Genomic DNA, 13,688 nt, shown 5'->3' with positions numbered 1-13,688 from the left:
GACTTTATAAGTAGGATAGGAAAAAAGTCTTCTCGCATGCTATTTTTGGCATTACAAGTTGGTTTGCAATTATAGTTATTCAAGCCTCAGAATACCTGCAGTGAAGTCTCCAGCCAGAGCCCCCTGCCAGTGCAAAGAAACAAAGCTGTCATCACAAATCAGGTAGACAGTTCAGTAATTATTAGAGTATTGCTCACTGCAGGTTATCTGCAGCTAACTTTGCACTTTATGAATAGGGACCAACCTTCCTTCAACAGAGGTGACTGCAGAAAGGTCTCTGGGTGTATAAATTCTGTGGGTTGGAATTTAGGGCACAGAGGTAGATTTTCAGAGATTTGAGGACACAGGTAGATGTTTTTGTAAGTAGGTTCCTTCAAACCCTGATTAAAACATAGATAATTGACTTCAAACATTGTTATTTTAGAGCCTTAACTAAATCTTTGGATTCTTGCCATATCTTGCTTTTGAGATTATTAAAATTTTAGCCTAGGTATGGATTTCCGAGTTGTGCCTTTTTGCCTTGACTCTAGTTCACATCTTCATTCTGTTTCTGTAGCTTCTGTTGCTTAAACCTGTCATTTTTTAGTTTTTCGTACAACATTTTAAGAGCGACTTTGCATGAAGGATTAAGTAATACCTGATCTGACATCCTGGAATTTCTTAAAAATAATCAGTTCAGATATTAAAAATAATTTATGAAATTATGGCTTCCCTTACATAAAGAGATGTAAAAATTAAATGGCTTCAGTCTCTGTGGCCCAGCTGTGTTATTCAAAATTAATACAAAACTTCTACCACATTAATCATTTGTTAGTATGACAGGACAACTGCTGCTTCTTTAGAGCCAGTGACCAAATTGATTACTTGGAAAAACAAAGCAAACCAAAACCTGTTTTCAAGCAAAATAATTTTTGGATACCCTGTTCACAAGAGTCTGCTCCTCCCTTTAAATTTTTCCTTACCTTTTTCATGAAAAGCCTCACTGGGAATGGAAATAAAACTCTGTCCTTGAGATGGAAATCGATAGTGGGACAAATTCAGAGTCTGAGGATGCATTTTGACCAAGGTGTAATCTGTGTGATAACCCAAACAAAAATATGATAAAATCAATAGCCTCTACAACCTACTTGACTGTTTAACTAGACTTCCCTAATAGCTATTGCAAGTATTGAACTTAAAACCCCATATGTTTGCAGAAAATATAGTAAATTCCCGAGTATAAAATTGCCTTTTATATCTGCCTCCTTTATGACAGAGAAGGTGGTACGCATGCTGTTAATATACCATGGATCACTTCACCCATGCTCAAACACTGAGCTTACCAGGGCAAGCAAAACAGATTGATAACACACTCTTCCACTGACATTTGAAGACATAATTTCAGACCTCCACTGCTTCATTTGAGAATGCCAGTGTCCAAGAGTACCTGCAGTGATTAATGGTACTGGTGACTGCTCAGGTTATTTGCCCTCTCACACAGGTCTCAGCACGGCAGAGCAGAATGCCAGAACAGATAAATTACCTTTGCTACCTGCAGTGTCCAAAGACACGGATGAAATTAGGGTGCTAGGATGCTAAACAGCAGTAAAATAAAATTCTCCTAAAAGGTCAAAACTATTTCCACTATTGGCAATCTCTTGCAAAAACCTTGCAAAATTACGTTTTTGTAGCATACAGGCATTTGCAACTTCAAAGTCCTGCATAAGAGCTCTAGGCCCTTTAACTGCTTATTAGTGTAGTACAGTATTACTAGACAAATTTCATAGAATTCATATTCTAAACCCTTCCCCAAATAACCTCAAGGAAGTTCAAGTAGTCAGAGCTGAATACCTCGACTAACTGCACAGTCATTTTTCTACAACTGAAACACTGTTTTGTATTGAAAAGAGAAAATTATCTGGTTTGATTTCCTCCTTCACGTTGGCAAAGAGGAGTTGCAAGCACAGAAGAGTTTAGGACATCCAGACAGTCCAGAGAGAATATTTCTGCTAAATTCTACCTGCCACAGATGATGTGCCCTCAACAGTTAAAGGTAACAAGTTTTCGTCCAGATTGCGTGCCACATGAGCCATCACGCTGTCAATAGTTTGAATTAAGCTTCCAAATATGTGAGCAGTCTGGGGGAAGAAGAAAGAGAAGCCTCTACAACAAGAAAAACTGCAGTTCATAGCACAAAATGCCAAGGCGCCATGTTAAATTCCTGTGTGACTTATCATACAAACATCCAAAGTCAAATGTCACTTTCTCCACAACCTTTTCCACATATAGTGGATAAAATGTTACACAAATTGATGCCAGCCAGAGCCTGACCTTATAAAATACTATGTTTTACAGAACGTCTCCAAATGACTCTCCGCTCCCACCAGTATTTGACAGTCAATTATACTCAGGATTCAGTAGAATGAGGCCAAGAACTGAGCAGGTTATTTTGACAATAAAGACAGGTATCAGGTCTCTTAATCAGGTACCTTTATTGGAACATAAGATGAGACATAACACTTTGGCCTTTCTTTCATTTTTTATTAAAATGATCCCCAGTACAAAGCTACTTTCAAAGTGTTTACATGTCCCCTGGAAAACAACCCCCCGGGTTGAAACTTGATCCGTAAAATCTCAGAGTGAATGCATGTTTCAATGAAAAAGAAATCTATTTTATCTGAAATCTATTTACATCAGAGATGATCAAGGATTTTAAGCTAAGAACTTAAAACAGTTAGACTTCTTCCTTTTTCTTAAAAGCATTTTAGACTTCAGTGAGACCTTAATTTACTTTAGCCTCGCCTCCTCTCAGTTTAAAGTCTCTCTGTTCTGAAATCTGTGCTCCCTTAAGGTTCAAACTAAAATCTCAGGAAATTCCTGTGTTCCTCCTGCAAGTATTTCTTTGCACTCTAAAAGGTAGACTAGAAGAAAAGGAACGTTGATACAAGTTACTTTTCCCTCTAATAGGTTTAATCTCTCTCAAAGCTTTGGTTCACCAAACAGGTAAGCACTACTGCCTGTTTCACATCCATTGAAAAACATCAGTCTACAAAACAAATATAAACTTTTAAATATCAAAGTTCAGTGCTAAAAATGAGTAATTAAACTTTAGTGACAATATCTGTTATTTTACAAATACAATTTTGTTTCATTCATCCTGAAATATGTGGAAACAGCAGCAGATAAATTTCACCTATTTTAACCCTCAAAAACACATTATAAAAGAAAATGACACAATTTTTTTGTCTGTGGATCTTTACTGCAAATATGAAAGTGACATATAAGAAAATAAGGAAGTCATACTGCCAAAAAGTCCTAACAAGATGAATAATAGAGGCAATCAGTTTCATTACTGTCCATGTGAAATTATGCAACCAAAGTAACCTACAAATCTAAGCCCATTTCTCTTACCTCTGGTACATCAACCCAGTTGGGCAATAAAAGAAAGTCTTCAATAGCTTTTAAAAATGCCTAAAAGATAAATAAACATATATTATTTGATTCTTTATTAATCAGCTACATGTCCTGGTAATGATCCAAGGCAGATCTCTGCTAGGATTTTCTTAGGTTTATTTTCAGATGACAAGCCCATTTTCATTCAAGTCACAGATTCATCTCTACCTGCCAGCACTCTCATCACGTTCTGTATGGTGACGTTCTAAAGTAACAGTTTATTTATTAAAAGTGACACCACTGTGAAACTCCCAAACTGCAATCATTATACTACAGCTGAGATGACAACTCTGGAATTAAGACGAAAGTGAACTTATTCTCCCATTTTATCTGAACTCATATGACATTAATACCTCTTCTATTCTTAGATGACTAGATATTTCAACAGCACTAGATAAATATCTGGGTCCCATTGCCTGTACAATTCATTATCTGCTTAACTTTTGCACTTAAAGGTTGTTTTTGAGGTCAAGATCTAACATAGTGGGCACCATTCAAGTGCTTAGCACAATACAGCCCCTGTCCTAAGGAGTCTTGCTGAAGATGACAAATAGATGACATCTCCTGCTTAAATTTGTCTGTTAAAACCTCTTACCCTAAACCCAGGACCCAGCCCAAATTGCCCAGAACATTCAGTGAGCATCTCTTTTCAGGTCACACCATCACTCCAGATTTACTTGAAAAAGGATGTGTTAGACCACTGGAAAGGGAGGGAAAGCAGGAGTGCTGGAGCTACTGAGCAGAGCAGCATTATAACAGAAAACACAAGTCAGATTTGTCAGAAGCAATGCATTATAAATGAGCGTCAGTAATCGGAATGTTTATTGCATATCACTTAAATCAAATTTTCTTGTGCTGTGAGGTGTATGACAAACAGGACAGAGATAACTTCCCAGTAAATAGCATGCATGCTCAGTGCCCGTCTTTCAGGGAATTAGCTGCAGACAATACAAAGCCTAACCATCAATCAGACAAATGACAGACTCTGTATGTATGATCAGGACTCTCTTGTGTTTACTTCCCAAAATAGCTTTGCTAAAGATAATCATGTCCTACATTTCTGTCTGCACATCACTTTCATGGCACACAAAGCAGCATCAGATAGCATGAATGAGCAACCAAATGGCAACCAAAATGATGTGGGAAACAGGTACGATATCTGACAGGATGACACTCTGTTTTCAATTTAGAGCCCCCATAAAATTTTGAGCAAAACAAAGGAAACAATGTATTAGAGCTTTTTAGAAGGGTTTTTGCTACATATTAAACTGTGATCCATGAAATCCAAGCTTTACACTTTGCAGATGCCAGGCTTCTAACACAAACTATCAATTGCTGTCCATGTAGTTTTCAGTAGCATTTATTTATATTGTTTGTCTGAGTAAATAATCCTTGCCACCCTGGTATTACCCGTAGGCTTAAAGGAACAATCACTAGCGAGGCCAGAGCTGATTACTGTAATAATAGCTTTCTACCCTGCTGAAATCAGGGAATTAGATGCCCACTGACCTCTTGTCCTCAGCTCAGACTGCAGAAAACACCTTTTTTTTCCCCCCTTTGTGAATTAGCTTAAACAAAAATAAATTACTCAGTTAAGCTTTGGACCTGATCTTTCCATGAACCAGTTTCAGTGGAGATATGTGATATGTCTGCACAGGAGTCCTGGCTGTGACTGGAACCCGGTGCAAGATAAAGCTATGAACTCACAAAAGTTAAGGACATCACCACCACAAACAGGTCCTCTCCCACAGCTTTCCACCTCCAAAGCAGAGTTGGCAGAGCAGGCTGTGTGCCTCTGCCATTGCAGAGTCCAACAAGAATAATGCACGACTTTGCAAAAGAGAAGCAGAGGAAAGGCACAACTTGCCCTCTGCTTACTACAGGAGCAATAAATGCTCACAAAAGGTTGGGCAGACAGCAGTCAACTGATAACCTTTTAATTCTCTAGTGCAGGTGTGAATCTCAAAGATAAGAAGTTACAAGTTTATACTTGGGCAGTTATCCGGGGCCAGACTGGTACAGCCACAACTAGAGTGCTCCCTGCATCCAAGTTAGTTTGCTATTAGCTCGTGTATGCCTCCCTTTTGCCACCCTAACGACCCTGATTATGGTGTCTTTGTGTCCTGCACCTGAAAAAACGCTGTCAAACTCTGCTGCATTTTCAATCAGCTGGGCCATACAGAGAAATGCTGAATTTTTTTTTTCCAGAATTATATATTCTTGATTGGATGCACTTGAAGCTGAAAAAAATATTAACAAATTATTTTCTCCTCCTCTGTTTCCTGCTCAACTAAATCATCATTTTTGACATGTGGCCATGGTTCCAGGTATTTATAATTTATGCATTAAGCAATATCCCCAAGAACTAATGAGCTGTTTAAAGTATTTTCTCTGGTTGAAGCTCACCTTCTGCTACTCCCTAAAATAGTTACTGCTTTTTTCTTGTGTATTTTCTGCAATCAGCAAAAATTTTCAAAGCTGCATTCGACATTCCAGCTTCTGGAGGAACATCAGGGTCATCTGGCTCCACACGCAGTTGTGAAAGGCACTTACCTCCGTGAGGCTTAGAGCAACATTTTCCGACAAGGATTTGTTGGGCAAGCTGAAGGACACGTTCTCCAGGTAGCCCAGCATGGTGTCAGGGGAGCGGAATTTCCCTCTCTCCTCAGTCAGGCTAGTTATGATGGGATGATAGGCATTTGTAGAGAGCTGCAGGAGAGAGATACACCTCATCAGATATTATTCCATAGGGCAATCATTATTTATTGTTTTAGCCCAAAAGGGAGTTTGAGGCACAGCAGAGTGCTGTGGTTACACACAGGAGACTACATAAGCTAAGGGAAAAGGAAAGCACACAGATAATAGGATAAACTGAATATAGAAGCACAGCTTCATTTTTTTCATTAGCAATTCAGGTCCTACCTGTCATGGTTTCCTGAAAGCCTCTGTGAACAAGAAGAAAACTAATAGAACTTTGACACTGCAGATCGCAAGAAAGTGAAAATACACTGCAGCAGGCTGATTACAGCTACTTGTATGTATTCTGCATATGAAAAGCTAAATTTTCATCATTGCTAAACAGATGAAAACTAATTTTGTTATTGTGGTGGGAATTTTTTTCCAATTTTAAAGGAAAGGAGGAAAAACGAGCAAAAAGTTTTTGAGTGTCCTATATCTTCAAAGTTCATTGAAATACTTCAGAAGTTTCTACATTTTTCCCCCTTTTTTTTTTAATCTAGAAAATATTTTTATTTAACAATGAATTCCCTTTATCTGTCCTACATTTAGAGTTCTGCGGTACTCCTATATTCTCACAGTGGCTAAAAATTCTCCCTATGCATATCTGAAATTGTTTATAATTGGGGTACTAAAATAAGTGCCATTAATGAAAACTGTAAAGTGAGGAGGGTCTGTAACTCTAATATATACACATTCTGACATTACAGAAAAGAGTTATGAGGACTGTCCTACCACAGGTTTTGTAGTGGTTGTCATCACGGACCATGGAAGCGTTGAAGAAAGCCAGACTTGCACACCTGGGGAAAATACATACACAAATGAAAGTATTAATAAATCTAATATTCCCACTGCATGTTGAATCAGTTCTAACAAAGTAACATATGTGCTGTTCTGTGCATTTTACTTATTTGCAGTACTGTAGCTACACAGGCTTGTTTAAAGCATTTTGTTTACTGATTCTCTCATCAATTTTATTTTGACATCTTTATATAGATGAGCCTTACAATTTAGTCTAAGTCTTAAAGACTTAAACCTTTGTTTGCAAACAGGAAATTTCAAGTGTTATATGTCAATAAAAAAAGGACAACTATACAATTAAAACATTGGCATCCGTCTTCCTTCTCTAGCTCTTCCCCCAACATTTATGCAAAGTATTTAGGGAAAATTAAAAAAAAATCCTATGTCTTATCAGAAATAAATAATAACCTGTAGGCACTTCTGACAATTTTATATATGACCTTGCTGTATTTCTGTATGTGAGAAATTGAGACTGGGAACATGCAGGCACTGGAAAAAATGAGACTTAAGCCTCAGCTATGATCTCCAAATGCTAATGTTTACTTTTATCTTGAGTCTAAATTGCTTTAGTGCCAAATAAAATCACACCCATGAAGGCAAGTTCAGAAAGACTTCTCCATGTGAAAAAAAATCTATAAGAAACAAAGCCAATGGAAATGCTTATGTTACTTGCAGCAAAACTAAGGCACCCTCAAATAAAAGAGCATTGGTAGAAATGATGGTATACTAAAGCTTTTTGGGGCATGCCAGTTTTGCATAAAACAAATAACAGGGGTCAACGAGTCAAAACACAATCTTCATTGGTAGTTTGAGCACATTATAGATAATGTCTCTGTTATGTGTTTGTAAGTTGATTTCAAGCAACAGTGAGGTTGCTATTAATCAGACAGGCTTTACTAATAAATGTCACCCACTAGCACTATATACATTGAAAATTACCGTATGAACATGCCATAAATGTTTTGTCGAGACAGAAAGAATAAACTCGATTTTGGATGGTTTCCAGTTGCTCCATTTTAAAAATATTGATTCCTTTCTGTGCAAAGGGATTTATTGGTCATTTGTGATAGAGAAATAAAGTTTTCTTCTAATCTATGTCTTACCAAGAAATTATATTTGCCAGGAATGTGGTATTTCAGCACAATCAAACAGTAGTTGCATATATAGGACACATTTTTCTCATGGATCCAAAAGGAACATGATTATTCATTCTATTAAAAAACAAGCTGTCCTGTTAATTTTCTTATGTCAAACCACATTAGTGCAGCTTCAACCCTGCTTTAAGCCCTCCAAAGTCAATAAATAGATACCAAGAATAACTTTTGTTTACTATGTTGATTAGTATTGTAATATCCATTGCTTCTTGTGACAATGTTCTAACTTCATCCATCAAACTGGAAATTTTATAAAATCTGATAGGTCCACTACTTTGAAGGAAAAAGCAAAAAAATCAATACTTCACATTTCTCAAGTGCTCCAAATCACCTGAGCACTTTAAAATAACATTGGCTTGAAATTCTTCATACTTACAAAAAAATATATATACCTGGCACCACTTTACATTTTAATTCCTAAGCCCCTAGAAAATACACATCAAGCTTCACTTTCAATTAAGAGGCTAGAAATTTATTTTCCACAGAAAACTGATAGTTCCAGATGACCCTGAAAACCTGTTAACTAGGGATTTAAGAAAAAAAAAAATCTAGTATTAACGCAAAATTGCAGTAAACTCATAAAAGCTCACAGTATGAACATCTCAATGTGTAAATCAGGAATTTTGCTATACAGCCTTCCAAAAATCAGCAGGGATTGAAATGTAGGATACAGGCAAAATTCTGTACAACTCTTTAAAAATTTAGACTTTAGCAGAGTCTGAGGGCCCAACTGTTTCTGCAGTGTTTGAAAAGCTAGCTACAAGCATTAATGTCCTGAAACCAGGTATTTTGAGCCCCAGTAAGACTCTTTCCAAACCAATGTGTAGAGGAAAGAAGTAGAAACTTAAGTCCTGAACAGGATTTGCATTTGTAGAAAGAGCTTTCCATAATGCCTTGATTATTTGTTAGAGTGAAGATGGGAGGGCAGAGGGCTTCAGAGGATGGTTGCTGTGAGTTCACAGGAATTCGGGGGGGGCGGGGGGGGGGGAAGAGTTCTCTATACTTATATAAAGTCATACTTCTCTGACAGTGAAACAGAGCACACATATAGATGGATCAGGTCAATTTGAAAATCTACTGCTCTTGAACTTAGCAACATAACATTCTTCTTGAGTTACATTAAATCAAAGAATGTGATTTATGGTAGCTTTGAGTTGGATAGTGTTATAGTAATCCTAGATTGTTGCAAAAGATATAACAGCCAAATACAAAAGCATTTTTTCCAACATGACCAGAACATTATGAAGTTAAAAAAAAAAAAGTTTTATTAAGATTTTAAAACTATTTCCTGTATCAAGTGAATACTCTCCCAATCAGAATTTTTTAAGGCTTTCACAGGAATCACTTTTTAGAATAAAAAGCTTGAGCACAATTGTTATTATTTGTGTGGCAAAGCAAATAGATTGCTTTATTATATACTAGATGGAGGGCTTTGTTGTTCAGTGACTTCAATTCTACATAAGCTAGGTTTTATTTTCTTTTTGAAAAAATATATTTTGTATATATTTGACTGCTATAACCAGACCTAGAATTTAAACACATACATTCTCCTTTCCAGGCATGCATCAGAAGTTCTGTGTTATTCAAAGAGTTTACGTTGTGAAAATGATTCCCATGGGTTTAAAAGCACAAGAGTTATGGGTGTAACTGCTTTAGCTCTCAGTAACCTAGTAAGAATAAATGAAAGCAGGGAAACTGCCAGTGAAGCCAAATGTTCCAGATGCCCCATAGCTTTATTCCCAAGATGGATTTTTTCTAATTGTTACTCACACACGAGCACTTAATAGCAACAGTCTTTCTTGTAGTGAAAAGTTTATTATAAAGATCCATAGAACAACTAACTGACAGGGTTTACTGGCCAGTCTAAGACTTTTTTCTAATCCCTGATTCTTTGCCTTTTATATTACATTTCAGCTGTTATCTTTCTTTTCAGTTCACAAGCATACATGAGTTAATAAGTCTTTATTATTCCAGGAACTGGAGAGATAACCACTGTTATCCACATCTGCTAGAATACACTGTGTGACTTGGATCCAAGTTACACAACAACCAGAATGCAGGTTAGAAATCCAGAGTCAGTCTTTCTTAATACTGTTCTGCCTCAGGTCTAATTATTGCTCCTCTCTTGCTCCTATGGGATCTAACAATGGCATGATACTTCTGGTCTTTGTAATTTTTTATGACATTTTGAAGGAGCTAGAATCCAGGATGAAAAGACAGCACATCTAAAGACAGCTGAGAATTTCAGTGACATTCATACCTGACTTTTTCTGCCTCTAAAAATTACATTCAGTAGCTGAAAGATGTAAAATGCACACAAATCTTACACACTAAACATTTTTAAGTCAACATCTTTGCAGAAGATGAATTATGACAACAGTGCATATACTCACCAATAGCAGCTGTAAAGTATTGCTCAATTTCATTGGGGGTGAGTGCCCTTTCCCATATAATGAATTCATCAAATGCCCCATTCACATAGCGTTTAGTTTGATCCCCCTGTGTCCCAGTCAGTAGATTTGCACTGGGGTCTCCATAATCATAGAAAACTTTCCCATCTGGATCAGTTGTGTTTAGAGTTCCATTGACATATACTTTCAGTCCTTCTCTTGATTTCCAAGTAAAGAGAATATGAGTCCAATAAGGACCTGCAAAACATTAAAAGTCACAGCAAAATCCATGAATCAATTCCATTTAGAGCCTTTCCTGTTCAGGATGTTTTTGCTGACTTGTGCAATGCTATAGAGCTGTATAGGAAGTGCTAACAGTGAATTATGGAATGCTGATGTCATGTATATTAATCTTTATACCCAGGGGGAAGCCCATACTTTGGCAGAATGCCTGTTAGCTTTTGTTTGAACTCTCACTTGGGCTCACTGCAGTTTCATAAATTACACTTGCTAAGTATTATTGGCCAAGATTTGAAGTCTCTTCAATACTGTCTCAAAACTCAGTTCAGCAAGAACTGCATAAGGACTGCAAGAACTGGAGAACAAGCAAATAGACTAATTAAAAGTAGCCACAGTGTCTTTATTATACTTGAGAGGCTGAAAACATAATATTAATTTTCACTTGGATTGGATAATCCACAAACATGTGGAATTATTCTTACCATTCAGCAGCTTTTCTCTTAAAATAAGATTTCTAAACTGATTTATCAAGCTTTATAAAACTCTGCTACTACAAGGTGAGAAAGTCGTATTTTACCAATCTACAGGTACTCAAATTAAGGCAAGAAAAGATTTAGTGATTGTCATTGACATTACTAGAAGACCAGAGTTTGTTCCAGTCACTAGGTAATACTGCTTCCCAACGATACACAGTTTAGATGGAAGCAGTAAGATATGTGATATACCAAAATGTTTATTAATACATGACATAGCATACAAAACTTGACACTCAACAGATAACAAAATGACCAAAGCACTAAACACCCAGTTAAAGAGTTACTAAACAAAGTCTTAATTTAGGAGGCAGTAGAGGACAGCACACATATCCAGTTTTAGAATATACTGAGAACTGTCAGGGATTAACCTGCATTCTTCGCTTATGTTTCCATCTAAGCACTTGTTAATCTATTGATGTCAATAAGAATTCCACTTCAGAAACAACTGGAAGTTGGGTCCAAGGACTGTTACTGAATGGCAACTGTTCTATGATACAATATCACTGGGTTTTCAGTTCACACTTTATCTCTCTCTCCCCACATCAATAAAATTCTTAAGCACAGAGTTCTGTAGTCATTTTATATATATCCACTTCTTTCCTCAAGTTGTGCTGTTACCACTACACCTCTCTGCAAGAATAAAGTAAAATATAACAAAAAGAAATTAATAAAACCAAAATTTTATAAACTTTACCTGGCGGACTAAAGCTTGCTTTCCATTTCATCATTGCATTCCCACGGGCGTAAAATTCCACTGAGCCTTCACCTTCATTTGAACAGATTTTGAAACCACTGGAAATTACTTGCCCACCGGAGGCAGGGAGAAACTTAGCTTGCTGGTCTTGAGTCTTCCAGAAAAAGGAAAATGTTACTCCTGATGAAAGCAAGTGAGAGGAGATTTTAATGAAAACAAGTGCCATTAAAGATTTCCAAATCTGTAGAATACAGAGAGTGGGAATGCTTTTGAGGAGAGATCATCTGCTAGCATAAACAAGGACAGCATTTTTTAAATCAACAATGCTGTAATAGTTTAAACCAAACAAACATCTCTTCCTTGGTTTTGCATCACATGCTCGTACCCAGGACATAGTAGCAATCGTTACTGCCTGAGTAGCTTCTATCAGTTAAAACTAAAGATTTTTAAGCACCAAAAGTAATGAAGTCCTTTTTTCACAGATTTATGCTTCCATTCCCTTTGCCTTATGTCTCCAGTCTCCATACCCTTCTCATCCTCCTGTGATGATCCCCCTTTCCTCCTGTGATCTTCGCTTATTTCAAAACACAGGTTGCTCTCATATTTCCATATTCTCCACCAGCATCTACATCTTTTTTTGATGTTCACCAAATGCCAGCGGAGCCAGAAATAGTACATCGACTGCTTCCAAGCTACTGATGTGCTAACTGGCTGCCAGCATGCCCATGCTTATTGAGTAGCATCCATTGCTAATTACACTAATTCTTCTAAGCATGTTATTACCTGTGTTTTCACACTTCAGTGCTCCAATAAGTGCTGAAAGCAAAGAACCAATGTAAAAGAAAGGGATAGCAACATATGCAGAGCCACAGTCAAAATTCTGAGGTCACCACCTACACAAAAATCAAAGAATTCTTCCCAAAATGCAAGTGCAATCCCGCAGGTGCACGTGATTAACTTTGTCAACAAATGATCCTGTTCAATTCACAGTAAATTTTACTATTATACTGTAAAATTGAAGGGCTCTTCAGATTGCACATTAGTGAAGAAATATGATTTCTGTAAAATGGTTTATTTCTTTAATGAAGGTTACCTCAATAGGCATGACTGAAACACAAGTAGCAAATCAAACCTCCCTCACGCTTCAAAAGGTCATAGTGGCTCTGCTGTAGAGGTTCTGCAGTCAAATGCAATTACAAAGAAAACGGCTCGGCTAAACAGCTCCTAAAAATGTTCACCTCAGAATTTATAGTACAAAGTGCTAACAATAAAATCTGAGTTCAGAGCAGGTTGAGAAAAAGTTTATGAAGTACCTAAGTGGAAGAGGTTTTGCCACAAAGAATAATAATGAATTAAGTTGGCAATGATCCTGAAGATCACCTAGTCTAAACTGCCTGCTAGAAGCAGGGCCAATTTCAGGGACAGATCTGGTTGCTCAGAGCTCAGCTGGGATTTTAGTGTCACCACAGATGCAATTGCACAGCCTCTCCGTGCAAACCATCCCGATGCTTGGCCACCCACATTGCAAAGAAACTTTTTTCCTTGGATCTAATCAGCATTTCCTGTGCTACGGTGTGCCTGCATTGCCTGTCACGTTTTCATTGTGCATCTCCAAGACCGTTTAGCTCCATCTGCTCCTATCACCACTCATCAGGTGGTTGAAGACAGCCCTTAGCATTCTCTTTTCTTCATGGTGTAAGGAAAA

The 13,688-nt window shown here is 37.3% G+C and overlaps 1 protein-coding gene across 4 annotated transcripts in view; it reads right to left on the bottom strand.

Annotated features, from left to right (window-relative positions):
* Nucleotides 1-13,688, bottom strand: part of ADGRD1 (adhesion G protein-coupled receptor D1) — a 157,800-nt gene that overhangs the window by 130,665 nt on the left and 13,447 nt on the right. For all 4 annotated transcript variants that reach the window (XM_075041457.1, XM_075041458.1, XM_075041459.1 and 1 more), the window contains 7 exons: nucleotides 11,984-12,163; nucleotides 10,517-10,771; nucleotides 6,904-6,968; nucleotides 5,986-6,141; nucleotides 3,391-3,450; nucleotides 2,000-2,117; nucleotides 963-1,073 (listed from right to left, as the gene is read on the bottom strand). In XM_075041457.1, the coding sequence (XP_074897558.1) occupies nucleotides 963-1,073; nucleotides 2,000-2,117; nucleotides 3,391-3,450; nucleotides 5,986-6,141; nucleotides 6,904-6,968; nucleotides 10,517-10,771; nucleotides 11,984-12,163 (945 nt within the window). The remainder of the gene's footprint in view (nucleotides 1-962; nucleotides 1,074-1,999; nucleotides 2,118-3,390; nucleotides 3,451-5,985; nucleotides 6,142-6,903; nucleotides 6,969-10,516; nucleotides 10,772-11,983; nucleotides 12,164-13,688) is intronic.

This window comes from Buteo buteo, chromosome 11 (genome assembly GCF_964188355.1).
Source record: "Buteo buteo chromosome 11, bButBut1.hap1.1, whole genome shotgun sequence".
In the NCBI taxonomy this organism is placed as follows: Eukaryota; Metazoa; Chordata; class Aves; order Accipitriformes; family Accipitridae; genus Buteo; species Buteo buteo.
This window is presented reverse-complemented; position numbering and strand designations above follow the sequence as displayed.